The sequence below is a fragment of the Macaca fascicularis genome, chromosome 13, assembly GCF_037993035.2.
Source record: "Macaca fascicularis isolate 582-1 chromosome 13, T2T-MFA8v1.1".
NCBI classification, from domain to species: Eukaryota; Metazoa; Chordata; class Mammalia; order Primates; family Cercopithecidae; genus Macaca; species Macaca fascicularis.
This window is the reverse complement of record NC_088387.1, coordinates 96,594,440-96,616,097: the sequence shown is the minus strand read 5'-3', so window position 1 is coordinate 96,616,097 and position 21,658 is coordinate 96,594,440. Positions and strand designations below refer to the sequence as shown.

The window sequence follows — 21,658 nt, the reverse complement described above, 5'->3', positions numbered from 1 at the left end:
CGAAGCGCAGTAAGCCTAGATCTTGCCCCTGCACTCCAGCCTGGGCCACAGAACAAGACCCTGACTCAAAAAAAAAAAAAAAAAAATTGACCATATCCTGAGCCATAAAGCAAATCTCAATAAATTTTAAAGGATTAAAATCCTATGAGTCATGCTCTCTGATCAAAATGAAATTAAGTTAGAAATCATAATCAAAAGACAACTTCTAAAGGAAACCTTATTTTTAGAAATGAAGAAATACACTATCAGGAAACTTTCTTAATCTGATTAAGGTTGTCACAGTTTGAATATCTGTCCTCTGCAAAAATGATGTTGAAATGTAATTTAACCCCCAATGTGGCAGTATTGAGAGGTGGGCTTTAAGAGGTGATTGAATCATGAGGGCTCTGCCTTCATGAATGGATTAATCTATTCAAGGATTAATTGACTAATTAATTAATGAGTTATCATGGGAGTAGGACTGGTGGCTTTATAAAAAGAGGAAGAGAAACCTGCACTAGCACACTCAGCCTCCTCACCATGGGATGGTGTGCATGACCTCCAGACTCTGCAGAGTCCCCAGTCGCAAGATGGTTTTCAACATATATGGCACCTCAATCTTAGACCTCCCAGCCTCCACAACTATACAAAATAAATTCCTTCCTTTATAAATCATCCAGTTTCAGGTACTCTGTTATAAGCAACAGAAAACTGGCTAAGACAAATGTTATCTACAAAGGACTTGCCACAAACATATTACTTAATAGTAAAATGAAAGGTTTTGCTCTGATAATGGGAATGAGATAAGGAATGCTCACTGTCCTCATTTCTATTGTACTTGAGGCCAAATCGACATAAATATTCAGATAAAGAAATAATTACTGTATTGGAAATGAGTAACTGAAACTGTCATTATTCAGAAATAAGAAAACCATGTACACAGCAATCAAAGATTCTACAGAAAAATTAATATGAGTCGAGAACAATTGCTAGAAATAAGATTAAGATCTAAAGATCACTGTATTTCTATACATCAGTAACATAACAATGAAATTTTAAAATAATAGTATCATGTCACTGAAGACCTAGGAATAAATCCAATGAAGAGGCTGGGCGTGGTGGCTCACTCTTGTAATCCCAGCACTTTGGGAGGCCAAGGCAGGTGGATCACTTGAGGCCAGGAGTTCAAGACCAGCCTGGAAAACATGGCAAAACTGTCTCTACTAAAAATACAAAAATCAGCTGGGTATGGTGGTGGGCGCCTATAGTCCCAGCTACTGGGGAGGGTGTGGCAGGAGAATCTCTTGAACCTAGGAGGCGGAGGTTGAAGTGAGCCAAGATCACGATACTGCACTCTAGCCTAAACGATAGAGCAACACTAATTCAAAAAATAAATAAATAAAAATTTAAAAAAATAAAAAATCCAATGAAGGATGTGCAATATCTCTACAAAGAAATGAAAAACCTAAATAGCTCTAGGGATGAACATATCCCACGTTCATAGGAGGAAATCTCAACACTGGCAATACGTCAATTCTCCCCAACTTGATTTACAGATTCAATACAATCCCAATCAAAATCTCTGCAGGACCATACAGTAAAAGAGGAATTTTACTGTGTGTAAATTATACTTGAAAAAAGAAATGAAGAAAAAAAAACACAGGAGAGTTCTTTATTTTGTTGGTTTTAGTAGAAATTGGCAAGCAGATTCTAAAGTTTATATGAAAACAAATGTTAAAAAGACAAGACTGTCCCAGAGAATCTTAAAAAGAAAAACAGAGCAAAGTAGGAAGACTTGCCGTGCCTGACACCTAGATTTACTAAATTCTAATAGTGGTTACTGCTACAAGAAACACTGGGGTATTAGAACAGTCTGGTATTGGTAGAAGGAGAGACAAACAGACCAGGGGAACACTAGTGGGTCAAAAAGCAGACCTTCTCATATATGGCCACTGCCAAGAATATTTCTTATACAGATTGATGAATATGTTCATATTCAATGAATGAATATGGGAAGACTCTTTAGCAGTAAAGAAAATTGTTTATTTTCTTCTGTTTACTGACCCTTTCAATAAAAAGTAAAGGAACAATTGAAAATACATATGGAAAAACTTGTACAGATTCATGAATATATTCATATTCAATGAATGAGTATGAGAAGACTCTTTAGCAGTGAAGAAAATTGTTTATTTTCTTCTGTTTATTGACTGTTTATTGACCCTTTCAATAAAAAGTGAAGAAACAAGGCCGGGCGCGGTGGCTCACGCCTGTAATCCCAGCACTTTGGGAGGCCGAGGCGGGCAGATCACGAGGTCAGGAGATCGAGACCATCCTGGCTAACACGGTGAAACCCCGTCTCTACTAAAAATACAAAAAAAAAATAGCCAGGCGTGGTGGTGGGCACCTGTAGTCCCAGCTACTCGGGTGGCTGAGGCAGGAGAATGGCGTGAACCCGGGAGGCAGAGCTTACAGTGAGCGGGGATCGCACCACTGCACTCCAGCCTGGGCGACAGAGCGAGACTTTGTCTCAAAAAAAAAAAAAAAAAAAAAAAAAAATGAAGGAACAAGTGAACGTATATATGGAAAAAGCTGAAAGCTGACTATTACTTATCCCATACATTCTCAAAAATTTTTTCAGATCAACTCTAGAATCCTATGTGAAAGGTAACAAAATAAAACCTATAAAAAAAAAAAAAAACCTTTAGAACAACGCATCTTTTACTTTATATTACTAATGCCACTAGCCTACTCAGGCTCTCAACACTCCACACGTAGACTACTGTTTCCCAAGAATAATTATGGGAAGAATTATAAAATGAGTTGCTCTACGGCAGCGGTTTTCGAACTTTCTGACCGCAAGCACAGAAATATATTTAAATCATCACATACACACATACACACACAAACACATATATACATCTAGACATATAAATATATTTAAATCATCACAGAAATATATTTAAATCATCACATACACAAACACATACATACATCTAGATATATTTTTAAAAAAAAGTTTTAGCCTTTAGAACACGTTTTAGCCTTACCACACAAGCTGCATTCTAATATTTTATTTTTCTTCCTTTTTTTCCTATTAAATGTTTTTAATTCTGGCTACAGCCCATCAAAATGATTTCAAGAAGCATTAATGGGTCACAACCCATAATGTAAAAAATAATACTTTGAGAAACCACTGAAGAAAGAAACATCATTTCGATCTAGGATGGCATGATAAATTCTTCAGAGAGAATTTTAAGATTTGTGAGTAAGACTTAAAGTAGGGTAGAATTTTATTTTATTTTATTTTATTTTATTTTATTTTTTATATATTTTTTTGAGACGGAGTCACTCTGTCAACCCAGGCTAGAGTGCAGTGGTGTCATCTCAGCTCACTGCCAGCTCTGCCTCCCGGGTTCACGCCATTCTCCTGCCTCAGCCTCCCGAGTAGCTGGGACTACAGGCGCCCACCACCACGCCCAGCTATTTTTTTGTATTTTTAGTAGAGACGGGGTTTCACTGTGTTAGCTAGGCTGGTCTCAATCTCCTCACCTCGTGATCCGCCTCCCTCGGCCTCCCAAAGTGCTGGGATTACAGGCGTGAGCCACTGCGCCCGGCCCAAAGTAGGGTAGAAGTTATCAGATGTAACGTAATTTGCCCAAGATTACTTGTTTATAAAAAATGGCAAAACCAGGTCTAAAACCAAGGTTTTTCAATTCTAAGGTTAATATTCTTTCCATTGTATAAAACACTTTTTCCACTGATACACACAAACATGAGAAAAGTAAAATAATTCTGTCATGAGCTAGTTCTTCTTTGTGGAAATAAAGAGAAGGAAGATTACGTATATACACACAGACATACGTATACATATACACAGACACACACTTTATTTTATAATCCACATGGTAGCAATTATTTATAGAAAAGGTTGATTCATGTTACATTAAGCTTAATCAAGAAAATCAATTCCAATTATACCTTTATCAAAAACATTGTTTTACTTTTCCTCCAGCAGCTGATAAACTGTATTAATTTTGTATAAAACATTTTGCATAAAGCATTTCCTTAATAAAAGTGACAGAGAAATCGATTCTCCCATTTAAAGAACATTAATACTACACCACCCTCAAAACTAGTTCCATGATTGTTTGTTAAACATTTTGAGGGACAAAGGAGTAAAATGACAAGTTCTTCCATACAAAGCTTACATCCTGATAAATACTTTAGATAAAAAATAATTCAATTACTATCACAATATAACTAAAAGATATTAAAGTCTTTTCTAATATTGAGAACTCTCTCCAGCTATCACAGAAATGAGTAGAAATGACTCACGGTTGCATCGTTTTTGTACAAATCGTAATTTGCAGGCTGTTCTGTAAGTTGATAGTCGTATGACATCAAAATTCTGAGCACCTGAAAAAAGGCAAACAGAAATGCTCAACTAGATTTACCACTTAGTTTCCAAACGCTAGGAAGTGACTCCATTCTACTGTATTGCCATAGTATACCAATCAGCTAGGACTTCTTCTATTTAAAAACTTAGGGTCAATTAAAACAATGGAGGGAGAAAAGGACAGGAAACACATGCATCCCCAGCACGTGCCGGAACTCTGCTAGTCTTGCTCCTGATAGCCTGTCTGCTTATCGGAGAAAGCTCCAAGGAGAGGAACACTTACGAGGTGAGTGAGTGAACTACATGATTAGGAAAGGGGAGTAGGGTGGCATCATGAGAAAGACCCAAGCCTAGAGTCAGAAAAGCTGCATTTCTGTCCCAGCCTGACCAACCATAGAATACGACTGTGGTCATGCCCCTTGACTGTGGCCATGCGGTGTGCCTCTGCACGTAAGTGTCCTCACCTGGGAAATGAGGGAATGGACCGGCTGCCTGTAAGGTCCCCTTATGGGTCTGTGGCAGCCTGTATTTCCCTAAAAAAAAAAAAAAAAAAAAAAAATATCGCCCACAATAGTATTTCTAGAACAGTATTTTATGTGCTTCTAGTGTGTTGTCCCTCTCCATCAAGATCTAGAGATTCTTTCCTTCCACGTGAATCTGACCAGGACACTGTGACTGCCTCGCTGCACAGAATGCGGCAGAAGTACAGTGCAGGTCTTCTGGAGATAGATGATAACAGACGGCATAGCTTGCACTGCTCTTGCTCTCCCGGGATGCTTGCGCTGGGAGCCCAGATGCCATACTGTGAGAAAGCCCAGACTGATGTGGAGAGGCCACAGTGAGAGGATCGTAGGAAGAACTCAGTCCACCAACCAAACCAGCATCGATTGCCAAACGCACAGGTGAGTGAGCCTTCAAATGATTCAAGCCCTGAGCCTTTTCTTCTGCTGAGACCTCAGGCATCATGAAGCAAAGTCAAGACATCAGCACTGAACGCTGTTCTGAGTCTAGACCCACAAAATGCATAAATAAAATTAATGATTGTTTGAGGGGTAAGCGATATATGGCCAGAGTAACTAGAACAAAGCCTAAAATTATACATGACTCTATAAATCACATTTTGTTCTCATTCTAATTGCTGCAAATGAAGTCTCCTTGAATTTTAAGGCCACTTTAGATAGGGTTGGCCCCCCCATGTGAGATTTATTTCACCTATCCTGCCTTTATAAAATCTGGCAGCAACTTTTGACTCAATAAGGGGAAAGAGAACTGGTGCAAATTATCTTGTATCAGTATTTACAGGTATCTCTCATTTGTTTTCATTACATGGTATGGGGGAGGGGGTAGGGGGTTAAAGGAAGGATTTTTCCAGGTTTTTGTTTTTTGTATACTCACCAAAAAGTGAAGGTTTATCTTAGTCTCACTTCAATCAACCTTCCTCTTGATGTCATGATTAAAATTATTTCCTCAGGTGATACCTAGTTCTCACAAAATATTTATCACTCTCTCTATATATATTATACAGTCCCACTTTCTCTTTTTAAATGTAAAAGCTTTATTAAAATATAATTCAAAGTCTAGAGGCAGTAGCTCATGACTGTGATCTCAGTAGTTCAGGGGGCTGAGGCAGGAGGATCAGTGGAGCCCAGCAGTTTAAAACCAGCCTTTTTTTTTGAGAGACTCCATCTCTCCAGAAAAAAATTTTAGGCCAGACCCCATCTCTACAGAAAAAAATTTAGGCCAGGCTTGGTGGCTCATACCTGTAATCTCAACACTTTGAGAGGCTGAGGAAGGCAGATCACTTGAGGTCAGGAGTTCGAGACCAGCCTGGCCAACATGGCAAAACCCTGTCTCTGGTAAAAATACAAAAACTAGGCCGGGTACAGTGGCTCACACCTGTAATCCCAGCACTTTGGGAGGCCAAGGCAGGTGGATCATGAGGTCAAGAGATTGAGACCACATGGTGAAACTGCATCTCTACTAAAATACAAAAAATTGACTGGGTGTGGTGGCGTGCATCTGTAGCCCCAGCTACTTGGGAGGCTGAGGCAGAGAAATCGCTTGAACCTGGGAGGCGGAGGTTGCAGTGAGCCGAGATCACGCCACACGGCACTCCAGCCTGGCGACACAGCGAGACTCCGTCTCAAAAAAAAAAAAAAAAAAATTAGCTGGGCATGGTGGCACCTGCCTGTAGTCCCAGCTACTTGGGAGGCTGAAGCAGGAGAATCACTTAAACCCAGAAGGCAGAGGGTTGCAGTGAGCTGAGACCGCACCACTGCACTGCACTCCAGCCTAGGCAACAGAGCAAGACTCAGCCTCAAAAATAAATTTTTTTTTTTAAATGAGCTAAGCAAGGTGGCACCCATGTGTAGTCCCAGCTGCTCTAGGGGCCGAGGGAAATGGACCACTTGAGCCCAAAAGTTCAAGGTTGTAGTGCGCCATGACTGTGCCACTGCACTCCAGTCTGGGCAACAGAGCAAGACTCTATCTATATATATTACATATTATATATATTACATTATTATATATTTTTATATTATATAAATATGGTATTTATAATATAATTCACATTCCATACAACTCACCCATTTAAAGTGTGCAACTCAGTGTTTACTACACACACAGTTGTGTAATCATCACCACAATCAATTTAAAACATTTTCATCATCCCAAAAAGAAACCTCTTCCCCTCAGCAGACACTTTACCTACCATGCCCAGCTAATTTTTAATTTTTTTTTTTTGTAGAGATGGGATCTCACTATGTTGCCCAGGATGGTCTTGAACTCCTGGGCTCAAGTCATCCTCCTGCCTCAACCTCCCAAAGTGCTGGGATTACTGGCTTGAGCCACTGCACCCAGCCCTGCCCACATTTTAATTGGGTTGTCTTTTTATTATTGAATTGTAAATGTTCTTTACATACTCTAGATACAAGTCATTTGTGAGATACATGATTAACAAAATATTTTCTCCCATTCTGTGGGCTGTCACTTCTTGTTCTTAGTGGTGTCCACTGAAGCATAAATGTTTATCATTTTGATAAAGTCCCATTTATCTTTTTTTTTTTGAGAGGGAGTCTCGCTCTTGTCGCCCAGGCTGGAGTGCAGTGGCATGATCTCAGCTCACTACAACCTGCGCCTCCCAGGTTCAAGCGATTCTCCTGCCTCAGCCTCCTGAGCAGCTGGGATTACAGGCACGTGCCACCACACCTGGCTAACTTTCGTACTTTTGGTAGGGACGGGATTTTGTCGTGTTGGCCAGGCTAGTCTCGAACTCGTGACCTCAGGTGATCCGCCTGCCTTGGCCTCCCAAAGCCTGCTGAGAGGCAGGCGTGAGCCACCGTGCCTGGCCTATCTATTCTTTTTCTTTTGTCATTTGTGCTTTTGGTTTCAGGTCCAAGATGGCTTTGCCTAATTCAAAGTCAAGATGTATAGGTATGTTTTCTTCTAAGAGTTTTACAGTTTTAAATCTTACATTTAGGTCTAAAATCCATTTTGCGTTAATTTATAATATGGTGCGAGATAGGGGTCCAAATGCATTCCTTTGCATGTGAATATCCAGTTGTCCCAGCACCATTTGTTCAAAAGACTATTCTTTCCTCATTGAGTGATTCTGCCACCCTTGTCAAAAAATTAACTGACCAGATACATGGGTTTAATTCCAGACTTTCAATTCTATCTCGTTGATTGTGTGTACATTCTTATGCCAGTGGCACACAATCTGAATCTGCAGCTTTGTAGTTAAGTTCTAAAATTAGAAAGTGAGTCCGCCAAGTTTGTTCGTCATTTTCAAGATTGTTTTGGGTATCCTGGGTCATTTGAATTTCCTTATGAATTTTAGGATCAGCCCATTCATTCAAAAAAGCCAGTTGGGATTTTTACGAGGACTGCATTGAGTCTGTAGGTCAATTTAGGGAATATTGCAATCTTATAAATAATATTAATAAGTCCTCCAATCCATCAACACAGAATGTCTTTTCATTTATTTAGGTCTTCCTTAATTTCTTTCAACAATGCTCTGTAATATTCAGAGTATAAGTTTTACACTTCCTTTGTTAAATTTATTCAGTTCTGTTTTCTTTTACTATTTAGCTTCTTAATATATCACTATCTCAACCTAAATTGGAACCATTAAATATTAATTAGTAAAAAACTAATGATTTAAAGAAAGAATGGTGACAAAGATTCAAGGGCATTCAATACATAACCTGTCATTACATTACCATGAGTAGTTTTAATGTCTAGATATTTATTTCTGTGAAATATTTTTATGGGAAATACTAAGAAAACAAATGTGAACAACTAGGAAAGGAAAGCTCCATCCCCAACAGATGAACAGAAAGGTTACTAATGATTGATCAGACTGCAAGGCAATTACTAGGCCATGTTTGCTCATGGAAAAGTAACTATAGGAAAAAGTCAGTGCACCTGGTGTAACTAACTGCCTCTCTTCAGACTCACTCTCCAGTGCAGTGACAGATTTGGGTACCGCAAAAGATGAAATACAGCAAATATCACAGAAGTCCAAAGATAACTGTAATACTTTGGGAAAATGTAAGCTCCATATGTTCCAGCCAAGTTTGCCAGAAATCTCTACACTGAAGTTTCAGGTACAGTCAAGAATCAAGGGTCGGCCGGGAGTGGTGGCTCACGCCTGTAATCCCAGCACTTTGGGAGGCCGAGACGGGCGGATCACGAGGTCAGGAGATCGAAACCATCCTGGCTAACACAGTGAAACCCCGTCTCTACTAAAAAATACAAAAAAATTAGCCCGGTGTGGTGGTGGGCGCCTGTAATCCCAGCTACTTGGGAGGCTGAGGCCGGAGAATGGCGTGAACCCAGGAGGCGGAGCTTGCAGTGAGCCAAGATCTCACCACTGCACTCCAGCCTGGGCGACAGAGCAAGACTCCATTTCAAAAAAAAAATAATAATAATCAAGGGTCACTCTGCTTTCCTTTGCCATTGTTCCTTATGAACGTACATCACCCTAAAGCCCAGTGGAAAAAAGATACAGAGATTAATAGGATGGCACACAATTCAGAAACTCTAGGGAGCCGTGCCACAACAGTGTTTCAGAAATCTAATAGCACTGCAAATCCCAAAATAATTTGTAAATAGTTAGATACAAACAATAGCCTTAGAATCTTATTAAAATTATATTGTGCCAATATTCTACTAATCAGGTTCTAAAACCTCCCATATGTCTACCTTTTTCTGGAGCAATCATCTTTCCTCTTTTCTTAGAAGGAAAGTCCTCATCTAGTGCCACAAAGGATAGCTTTTATTTTATTTTATTTTAAGGCTGATCTCAAACTCCTGAGCTCAAGTGATCCTCCCACTTCGGCATCCTGAGTAGCTGGGATTACAGGCATAAGCCGACCATGCCTGGCAACTACTCCTTGCAAAACTCCACAACTACTAAAATACTTCTTATTTGAGATATTGGCCCAAAGCTGATTCCCACTGACAGCTTCCTATATTTCGTGTAATTATGCTTTCATGAAAAAGGATACAGCTCTACTCTGTTAAAATGTTGAAGAAAAACGCAACCTCAGATGAGATTTTAGTGCACTGCAAATATTCCTTTGATTTCCAGACAAGGGAAAAGTTTTAGAAAAATGACAAATGTAGAAGCCAGATCAACTTCAAAGTCTTTTTATGAGTAAAAAGATATAAATAATAAAAGTGAGATAAGAAACAGCCAATTTGGCACGCCTGTGCACGTGTGTGTGTGTGTGTATTGAGAGCAGAAGGCAGGATATGAGGCTAAATCTGCTAACTCCAATCACAGTGAAGATCATATGATTCCAGGGTTTAATTAGTATCATCTGATCATAAGCATTGCCTGACACTATGCTAATGTATAAAATTCCAGGTCCCACTGCAGATAAACTTCCTGAAACAAAATCTCCAGCGAGAAACCCTGGGACACTTTTTTTTTTTTTTTCCAGACAGGGTCTCACCACGTTGCCCAGGCTGGAGTGCAGTGGCGCGATCTCGGTTCACTGCAGGTTTGACCTCTCAGGCTCAGATGATTCACCTCAGCCTCCCGAGTAGCTGGGACCACAGGTGTGTGCCACCACACCCAGCTAATTTTTGTATTTTTTACAGAGATGGGGTTTCACTATGTTGCCCAGGCTGGTCCTGAACTCCTGAACTCAATGGATTTGCCTCCCTTGCCCTTCCAAAGTGCTGAGATTACAGGCGTGAGCCACCATGCCTGGCCTGGAATCTTCATTTTCAACAAGTGCCCCAACAGAGTGTTTTTGGGTTTTGTTTTTGTTTTCAGACAGAGTCTCACTCTGTCACCCAGGTTGGAGTGAAGTGGCGTGAGCTCGGCTCACTGCAACCTCCACCTCCCGGGTTCAAGCAATGCTCCTGCCTCAGCCTCCTGAGTAGCTGGGATTACAGGTGTGTGCCACCACACCTGACTAATTTTGTATTTTTAGTAGAGACGGGGTTTCACCATGTTGGTCGGGCTGGTCTCGAACTCCTGACCTCAAGCAATCTCGCCTGCCTCAGCTTCCAAAAGTGCTGGGATTACAGGTGTGAGCCACCATGCCTGGCCCCAGTAGAGTTTTATAATCAAGTTAGGTTCAAGAAACACAACACAGTACTACCCAGCTCAACAAAAGGTACGGCTCAGGCACTCTCTTCAAATTTCACCTCACAACCAACTCCAATCAGTCTGGACTGCACAGAATCACCCAACTGCACTCAGCTGTCTCATCTCGGGGCCTTCACAAGTACGGCTGCCCCAGTCTTTCCTTCACCTCCTCAGACCAACTCATCCTGGGCATGGCTTCTCCCAGATCCCTCCTGGACCCCAGTGCTTCCCCCATGTGGCTCCTACTGCACTGCCACTTCCAGGAAACGAAGTTACATGAAGGCAAAGACCATTTGTTGTTGTTTCTGTTCACTGTTCAATGCTAACTAGAACACAATAAAACTAGCACCTGAAATAGTTACTGAGTGAATAAATATGTTAAAATTGGGAAGTTGTGTTGCTAGTGCAAAAAACTCTCATCTACTTTCTCTTAAAAATATACAAAATGAAAAGGTTAGACAAACTGCAGATACAATTTTGGACGTTAGCAAAGAAAACTGACAGAGGAGGACAATCAAAGTAGTGGAGAAGCCACCTCCTTTTAGTATTCTGTGTATAACACACCCATGCTTTTAGGATTCTTCAGGTAGGGCAGAGGACTCCACACTGTGTTCCAGGAAGCCATGGGATTTGAGGGAGGTGCTCAGCCAATCTGTCAGAGGTATCTGAACCAGAGCAACCTCATCCTACCTAGGGGCTGGGTAAAATGCGGCCAAGACGGCTGGGCTGCATTCCCAGATGTTTAAGGCATTCTAAGTCACAGGATGAGATAAGAGTTCAGCACAAGATACTGGTCATAAAGACCTTGCTGATAAAACGGGTTGCAGTAAAGAAGCTGGCTAAAACCCACCAAAACCAAGATGGTGAGAAGAGTGACCTCTGGTCATCCTCACTGCTACACTCCCACCAGGGCCATGACAGTTTACAGATGACATGGCAACATCAGGAAGTTACTCTATATAGTCTAAAAAAGGGAGGCATGAATAACTCACCTCTTGTTTAGCATCGTCAAGAAATAACCATAAAAACGGGCAACCAGCAGCTCTTTTTTTTTTTTTTTTTTTTTTTTGAGACAGAGTCTTGCTCTGTCTCCCAGGCTGGAGTGGTTCGATCTTGGCTCACTGCAAACTCCACCTCCCTGGTTCACGCCATTTTCCTGCCTCGGCCTCTCAAGTAGCTGGGACTACAGGCGCCCACCACCACGCCCAGCTAATTTTTTGTAGTTTTAATAGAGACGGGGTTTCACCGTGTTAGGCAGGATGGTCGCGATCTCCTGATCTCATGATCCGCCTGTCTCGGCCTCCCAAAGTGCTGGGATTACAGGCTTGAGCCAGCGCGCCCGGCCTATTCCTCTACTTCCTTAATAAACTTGCTTTCACTTTATGGATGCGCCAAGAATTCTTTCTTGCGCGAGATCCAAGAACCCTCTCTCGGGGTCTGGAACAGGACCCCTTTCCTGTAACAAATCCATGGAAGACACAGGAAGTAAATGTATTTTGTTTAAAAAGCAATGCAAATGGGGAGAGGAGGAATGAGGAAGAAAAAAGGAAGAAGGGAGAAGAGATTATAGAGCTAGAAGATGTAAGTGTAATCTAATGTTAAATTGTCTGAAATTTTTCACAACCATTTATGATTGAAAAAATTTTTGGCTGGGTGCGGTAGCTCATGCCTGTAATCCCAGTACTTTGGGAGGCCAAAGCGGCTGAATCACCTGAGGTCAGGAATTCGAGACCAGCCTGGCCAACATGGTGAAATCCCATCTCTACTAAAAATACAAAAATTAGCTGGGCGTGGTGGTGAGCACCTGTAATCCCAGCTACTCGAGAGACAGGATAATCACTTGAACCCTGGAGGCGAAAGCGGAGGCTTCAGTGGGCCGGGATTGTACCATTGCACTCCAGCCTGGGCGACAAAGCAAAATTCTACATCAAAAATAACAAAGTAAAAAGTAAGAAATTTTTCAACAGATTATTGGTCCAAATAACTAACACAAATGATTTCGTTATCTTTTTCTTTGCAGTAAGAATAAAAACCCTGGGGGACAGAGAGGAGGCCAGAGGTCCCATCAGAGAGGAAGATATAAATACAACCAAGACCACTGAACACTGTAAGGATGACTCTCTCAGTGGGTGAACTAGGAAAAAAAGAGAAAGCATCCCACAAAGGGAAATGCTGAGGGCACAAGCCTTTCTCCACCTTGATTTAGATTTACATTTATCTGAATTTAACAAAAATAAGAATAACAGCCAAGCAAAGAAGTGGTAACTAAATGGCCGGACACAGTGGCTCACGCTTGTAATCCCAGCACGTTGGGAGGCTGAGGTGAGCAGATCACTTGAGGTCAGGAGTTTGAGACCTGGCTGGCCAACTTAGCGAAACCCCATCTCTATTAGTAATACAAAAATTAGCTGGGTTGTGGTGGTGCACGCGTGTGAAAGAATGAGGCACGAGAACTGCTTGAGCTGAGATTGAGATATTGCACTCCAGCCTGGGCAACAGAGCAAGACTCCATCTCAAAAAAAGAAGAAAAAAAAAAAAAAAAAAAGAAAGAAATAACTAAATGGATTAGATTATACAAAATAATAACAAAATCTAATATGTAGGATAAAAAAGATATCTTTTTTCTTTTTTTTAAACAGGGTCTCACTCACCCTGGCATTAGAGTATAGTTTCACAATCTCAGCTCACTGTAACGTTGACTTCCCAGGCTCAGGCAATCCTTCCACCTATCAGCCTCCCAAGTAGCTAGGACTACAAAAACATGCCACCACACCCGGCTAATTTTTGTACTTTTCTAGAGACAGGGTTTCGCCATGTTGCCCAGGCTGGTCTCAAACTTCTAGGCTCAAGCAATCCACCTGCCTTGGCCTCCCAAAGTACTGGAATTACAGGCATGAGCCACTGCGCCTGGCCCTTAAAAAAGATAATACTAAAAATGGTATAAATTTCATTAAGGGGTACCTAAAAATATTCCAATACCCTCATATTTGAAAAAAGTTACAAATATTGATAAGCTATATTTTAATTGATGTCAATATTTCCAGGATAAAGAACAGAAAAACATATAACTCACAACCAAGTAGAGGGAAACAATGGGATGGAAGGAAGAAAGCAAGCTCAGTTCCTCTAAGACGGGGAAAGAAGGAAGGAACACATCAAAAAAAGGACAAAATTGAAGCATAAAATATGATGAATATGTAAACCAAAAATAAAACTCTAAGGCCCCCCAACCATCTGAATGAACTTCCTCCTCAGCCTGGGCTCTTTTACAATTTAACCTGGGAGACTGTTTCAGGCCATGATAGGAAGTTGGGATCATGCGTCACCGTACCTCTCAGGCATTAATAACAACACAGACTCTAAGCCTAATAAGAAACATATTGGCCGAGCACAGTGGCTCATGCTGTAATCCCAGCACTTTGGGAGGCCGAGGCGGATGGATTACCTGAGGTCAGGAATTTGAGACCAGCCTGACCAACATGGTGAAACCCAATCTCTACTAAAAATACAAAAATTAGCCAGGCCTAGTGGCAGCCGCCTGTAATCCCAGCTACTTGGGAGGCTGAGACAGGAGAATCGCTTGAAACCAGGAGGTGGAGATTGCAGTGAGCCGAGATCGCACCATTGCACTCCAGGCTGGGTGACAGAGTGAGACTCCGTCTCAAAAAAAAAAAAAAAAAAGCAAAAAAAAACATATTACAACCTGTTTTCTCTGCAGTCTGCTACCAGGAGGCTTCATCTGTGTGAGAAAACTTCGGTCTCCATAACCTCTTATTGCAATCCAGACATTCCTTTCTATTGATCCCAGGTCTTTGGATAAATTCAACCAATTTTTAACCAGAAAACTTTTAAATCTACCTATAAGCTAGAAGCCCCCAACCCCTTCAAGTTGTTCTGCCTTTCTGGACCAAACCAATATGTTTCTTAAATATGTTTGATTTTAGTCTCATGCCTCCTTAAAATGTATAAAACCAAGCTGCACCCCGACCACCTTGGGAGGTCTCAGGACCTCCCGAGGGCTCTGTCACGGGCCATGGTCACTACATTTAGCTTCAAATAAACCTCTTCAAATATTTTACAGAATTTGACTCTTAAAAGCTAGACAAAATAAACTCTTCAGTGACAAGGCAAAGACTGTCATATTGTTTTTTTAAAAACCATTCTAGCTTATGCTACTTATAAGAGACAAAAACGTAAGAATTAAGAAATTTTTTAAGTAAAAGAATGAAAAGATACATACTGTACTAAGTATGCTAACTGAAAGCAAGCCAACATTAGCTCTATCAATATGCTAAAAATAGACTTAAATGCATCAAAAGCATTACTAGAAAAAGAGGGTAACTATGTAAGGATAAAGGATTCACTTTCCTAGGTAGACATAACATTTTAAAGGTGCATGCATTCAAGAATTAAAGTTTTGAAAGCTAACAAAAGTACAGAGAAAAATTTAACACTCTTGATCAAAGCAGAAATATTTAACATCTTTCAGTGATTAAGATCAAGCAATCAAATCACCAAGGACAAAAAAGATTTTAATGAAATATACAACAAGCTTCATCTAAATAATGCAGAAATCATACACATTATTTTCAAGTACTCATGCAATATTTGGAAAAAACACAAAACATCAATTAACAAATTCAAAGATTCCAGATCTTCCCTCATTTCCTGACCCAAATCCCAATTAAGCTATACAGGTTTTTTTCACTAAAACATTTACTTTCAAATTTAAAAAGATACTCCAGTCGGGTGTGGTGGCCCACGCTTGTAATCCCAGCACTTTGGGAGGCCAAGGTGGGAGGATCGCTTGAGCTTCGGAGCTCAAGACCAGCCTGGGCAACACAGCAATACCCTGTCTCTATCAATCAGTCAATCAACCAACCAACCAATCAATAAAAAGATATTTCTAAGTAATTAATAATAAAAATTAGAGGATATAGAGAACTGATCATGAAAAATAGTAAATATCAGAACACTTGGGATGCAAAAAAACAATCACAGGAAAGTTTATTCTTAAATGCTTACATAAGAAAAAAAAGGCTGAAAACAAATGGCCTTAGTAACCCAACATAAGTTGTTAGAAAAATAACAGAATTGCCTAAATAGGAAGATGAAAATAGCACAAATGAGGCAGAGAACAAAGATATACAAAGAGGATCAGTAAAGCTAAAAGTCAGTCCTTTGCCAATAAAATTGGCAAACTTTAGAAAAGACAAAATAAAATCAGAATCTCTGAGCATTGGAGGCCTGGTATCAAGTACTCTGCACAATCAACTGGAGAACTTTCGCTTTAGCACCAGAGTTGAGGATCACTCTTCTCACCTGTCACCTTTCATTTTTCTTAGATTATGTAAGAACCATAAACTACCCATTTATTTCTATGGAATATATTCCATTCTTCTGTTAATAAATATTTATCGAGGCACCACCATGATAAACAGATGTGATCCTTATTCTCATGTTGCTTAGAGTCTAAAAGAGAAAATATTAAGCAAAGAAAGAATAAACTAATTTCATTGCTGTTCATAACAGAAAATGTAAAAATACTGTCTAAAAACATAAAGGCTTAAGGACATTATATAAAGTCATAACAGTAAAGGTAACACAAGGTTGAAAAATACAAACTATGTAACAAACCTGCACATGTACCCCCTGAATCTAAACGTTACAATTATTTTTTTCAAAAAGAGCTCCAAAAGGAAATATTCTGAACGCTAAGGTTAAAAAAACATAAACTACTTAAATTAATAAATTATTACAACTGCTTTTATGCTACAATGGCAAAGTTGAGTAGCTTGACAAAGAACTCATCATACAGCCTGCAAATCCTAAAATATTTACTTTCTGGCTCTTTAAGAAAAAGATGGCTGGCCCCAGCACTGTATGAACAGAGTGAAGAGGAAATACATTCCTCTCAAGGGAAGCAGAGAACATCTGATAAAATCCAATATTCAAGGCTGGGCACAGTGGTTCACGCCTGTAATCCCAGCACTTTGGGAGGCCGAGGCGGGCAGATCACGAGGTCAGGAGATCGAGACCATCCTGGCTAACACGGTGAAACCCCGTCTCTACTAAAAATACAAAAAAATTAGCGGGGCGTGGTGGCGGGCGCCTGTAGTCCCAGCTACTCAGGAGGCTGAGGCAGGAGAAAGGCGTGAACCCAGGAGGCGGAGCTTGCAGTGAGCCGAGATCGTACCACTGCACTCCAGCCTGGGCGACAGAGCAAGACTCCATCTCAAAAAAAAAAAAAAAAATTCAGTTATGACTTAAGAAAATAATGATAATGATTCCTGGCAAATTAGGACATATTACTTCCTTCACCTTTATCAGGTTAACCTGTAGCAATCATCACACTTAAAAGTGAAATATTAGAAATAGAGAAATAATAGAAATACTAGAAACATTCCCATGAAAATAAAAAACAAGACAAGGATGCCCCTGCTATCCTTCCTACTTTTCTTTTTTTTTTTTTTTTTTTTGAGTCGGAGTCTCGCTCTGTTGCCTAGGCTAGAGTGCGATGGCGTGATCTCCGTTCACTGCAAGCTCCGCCTCCCAGGTTCACGCCATTCTCCTGCCTCAGCCTCCCAAGTAGCTGGGACTATAGCACCTACTAGCACGTCCAGGTAATTTTTTTGTATTTTTAGTAGAGACAGGGTTTCACCATGTTAGCCAGGATGGTCTCAAACTCCTGACCTCATGATCTACTCACCTCGGCCTCCCAAAGTGCTGGGATTACAGGCATGAGCCACCGTGCCCAGCCATCCTTCCTACTTTTCAATATAATATCTGCGGCCCTAACCAGTACACAAGGTCAAAAAAAGGGTATAAGGATTACAATTACAAAAGGAAGAGTCCAAATTGTCTTTCTTTAAAAATGGTATAGTTACTGGCCGGGCACGGTAGTTCATACCTGTAATCCCAGCGCTTTGGGAGGTCGAGGTGGGAGGATCACTTGAGCCCAGGAGTTCGCGACCAGCCAGCCTGGGCACCATAGTGTGAACCCATCGCTACAAAAAAACAAGAAAATTAGCCAGGCCTGTTGGCACATGCCTGTAGTCTCAGATACCCAGAAGGTTGAGGCGGGAGGATCAGTTGAGCCTTGGAGATGGAGCCTGCAGTGAGCTGTGATCATACCTTCACACTCCAGCCTGAGCGACAGAGCAAGACACAGTCTCAAAGAAAAAGAAGAAAATGGTACAGTTACCTACCTAAGTAGAAATCTATAACCATTAAGACTAATAGGAGTTGAGAAAGAGTACTAGATTCAAAATTGACATACTAAAATCAACATACTAAATGATACAACTGAATAATGGCTGGAAAAAGGTGATTCTGGCATCGACAGAAAGTAGTTATGCTGGAGTTTCTGGTTGACATTGCTGGAAATGAGGGGGTGGGGTTTCCAGCAGCAGATATTATAGTCACCCATGCAATTCCTCCTGTGAAGAAATAGAGGAGACTCAAGAAGTCACACTCACCAAACGTCTCCCAGACTGACTGTTATCCTTAAGTCAGAGGATAATTCATATGAGGTATCTGTGTAAGAGTAGTAACATTCACAAAGAAGTAAACCCAGTTCTTCGCAGGACTACTTCAGATCTCCACCCCATCATGCCAGCATGCCCATGTATATTTACTTAAGGCACCCCAGCCTCTTCTTAGTATCAGGAATTACTGTGTCTATGTATTTGGTTTCCTATTTTGTCTGCTTCCCTTTACTAACATGGACATTTCATGAAGTGACGTCAGGGACTGTGTTTTGTTCTCCTTTGTGGCCCTAGCACCCAGAATAGTGCCTGGAGCACAGAAGATCCTCAATAAATGCACTAAAAGTTGAAGGGAAAAGATGACCCCTATGCTGAGTTTTGAAGGGCAGGCAGGAGCAGTGTGCTGGGTGGTGGAGGCAATGGTATTGCGCAGAGGCACAAAGGCATGAAACCACATGATCTGCAGGAAAGCCAATTCAGTATTGCTGGGAAGTAACATGCAAGGCATGTGATGGAAAAATTGGGAACTACTGGGCAGAGCAAAAAAGGGGCCAGAAGGGCCTTGTTTGGCAATCTTAGGAGTGGGGTCCTTCCCATTAAAGTGATGAGAAGCAAGTAAAGGAATGTAAGCAAAGTAGCAGCACAGATTTAGGCCAAGCACAGTGGCTCACACCTGTAATCCCAGCACTTTGGGAGGCCAAGACAGGCGGATCACTTGAGGTCAGGAGTTTGAGACCAGCCCTGCCAACACGGTGAAACCCCGTCTCTACTAAAAATACAAAAATTAGCCAGGCATGGTGGTGGGCACCTGTAATCCCAGCTACTCAGGAGGCTGAGGCATGAGAATCACTTGAACCCAGGAGGTGGAGGTTGCAGTGAGCCGAGATCGAGCCACTGCACTCCCGCCTGGATGGCTGAGTGAAACTCCCTCTCAAAAAAAAAAAAAAAAAAAAAAAAGTAGCACAGATGTATATAATTCAATCTGGTAGCTGATCATAGACAGCAGATTTGAGAGGGTCAAGACTGGAAAAAGGGATCAGGAAATTATTGCTTTAGTTCAGAAAAGTACCAACAATTAAAAAAAATTAGTAATAAATACAACCATCCATATTAAGTATGTACTACTTACTTCATACTTACGTATGTGTCAGGCATTGTGCCAAGTGCTTTATTCACATTATCTCATTTAATCTTCACAACAATTCTAGCTTTATGGATGAGGAAACAGAGGCCCAGAGAGATTAAGTTAACTTGCCTAAGTCAGGAAGTGAGGCAGCCAAGACCCAAACTGAGCAGTCTAACTGCAAAGCTGGACTCAAAGCTGCTGTGGTGTGATGAACAGAATCAGACTCATGTACATAGTAAAATTCAGATGCCTTCTGATTTCTTTGGAGGTAGAAGGTGAGGTGGAGGGAAGTGACTCCAAGGTGTCTGGCTTGGATTACTAGCCATTAGAAGCTCAGAACTACAAAAGTCCTTAATGATCACCCAGTTCGGCTACCTATCCAATGCCGAAATTTCTTCTTTACCACCTCTAACAAATAGTTATCCAGCCTATGACTAACAGGACAACACACGGCTTACCTGAGTCAAACTCTGCCTACCATTACCAAGACCCTAAAGATATCAAATAAGTTGACAGTTGGGTCTTCGGAGACTTTTACCCACTGATTTTCATACTGCGATATGCAGAATTCTAGAATTCTGCAAGGACCTTAGAGGCTATCTCAGGCTGGCCCTTTCTCCCCTCTCCTGCTTCAACCAAGCACTACCAATTTTATAATACTCTTATGTTAAGGGTCCCTGTAAGATTTCGCTGGGAAAAAAACAGTACAGTACTTTTGAAAGGTTTCGTAATCACTGGTCCAGACCAATATCCCCTATTTCATGGCAAAGGAATTTGAGGTCCAGCAGATGCGACCTTGAGTTGGTCAAGGTCACATGGTCATGGTCACATAGACAAGCAGTCACAGAGCAAAACAATCCTGCAAGAATTGGGAACCACCCCACCTCTCTTAGCCATCTTCTTCTCTCTGTTTGAACTGTATAAAACAATGTAATTTTTAACAGAATATTTAAAGTTAAAAATATATCAAAATACACATTCATTCTTTTTAGTTTTCCAATATCTCTAGGTGTTGCCCTAACACTTAGTCCTCTCTGTCTCAGAACTGGTATCTAGTGGAAGGTAATTTATATAATGTATTAATCACCACCTGCAAGCTCACAGTAACAATGGAGTTACAGCAAGAGATCTAAATTGACTGGCATGGTACAAAATCACAGGCACTCTAGGTAACATTTCTACCTTATTATTTATGGCCTTGCCTAAGAAAGCAAGTCAATTCTATTAAAATATATGCTTTGGCTTGGGGTCCTTCAACTCCATGATTATTTTACTCCCATTCTTCCCTCTTTAAAGCTTAAAACTTGTAACTGATTAAAACTATGACTTGATTTAAAAAAAAAAAAAAAACACACACACACACAAACATTCCTGCACATACGAACAAGGACTCAAGACTCACGCATTTCTATGAACAGCTGCCTCTTCTCTGCCATGGTCTTCCGCTTGTTCCCACTTTCCTCAATCATCCTAGAGACAAAGAAAGATACAATAAACCACTGTATAATTTGACAATTCAATCAAGTGCTAATCATTCTATTGTGAAGAGGTACAGGAAACCAAGTCGCAAATGCACATTTTAACAGAGTATCAGTAAAAATAAACTGGAAGCCTGATTCAGAAAAAGATAAACCACCGTCCTTTTATTTGATAGCTTCTAAAATATTATAAATCAATACTTACATGAGCTCATACAATTGCTTACTGTGCTAAAAATATGGGGCTGTCTTACTTCTAACTTTATTTTCTCTGCAGAGTCCTGGATTAGTTGAAGTAACTTCCCATATCTCTACTGTTTTATATCGATAAACATGTTACTAAATATAATTTAGAAAATAAATATAATGAAAGGCTGTAATAAAGGACATAAGAACAGTTAGCTTATACATAAAATATATATGAATATTCAATTTCATATTAAAGAAATCAGGTATTAATCCCTGATATGGTTTGGCTGTGTCCCCATCCAAATCTCAACTTGAATTGTATCTCCCAGAATTTCCATGTGTTGTGGGAGAGAGGTAACTGAATCATGGGGGCTGGTCTTTCCTGTGCTATTCTCGTGA

At 40.6% G+C, this 21,658-nt stretch overlaps 1 protein-coding gene across 50 annotated transcripts in view; it reads right to left on the bottom strand.

Annotated features, from left to right (window-relative positions):
- Positions 1-21,658, bottom strand: part of DTNB (dystrobrevin beta) — a 302,620-nt gene that overhangs the window by 254,217 nt on the left and 26,745 nt on the right. For 32 of the 50 annotated variants that reach the window (XR_012422597.1, XM_074012198.1, XM_074012189.1 and 29 more), the window contains 2 exons: positions 20,995-21,062; positions 4,315-4,395 (listed from right to left, as the gene is read on the bottom strand). Coding sequence is in view for 36 of the 50 variants with exons in the window: in XM_074012198.1 (XP_073868299.1) it covers positions 4,315-4,395; positions 20,995-21,061 (148 nt within the window). In the remaining 14 variants the exon portion in view is untranslated. Of the gene's footprint in view, positions 1-4,314; positions 4,396-17,889; positions 17,987-20,994; positions 21,063-21,658 lie in introns of all 50 variants that reach the window. The other 18 variants (XR_010580546.2, XR_012422596.1, XM_065527315.2 and 15 more) reach the window with 1 other exon arrangement.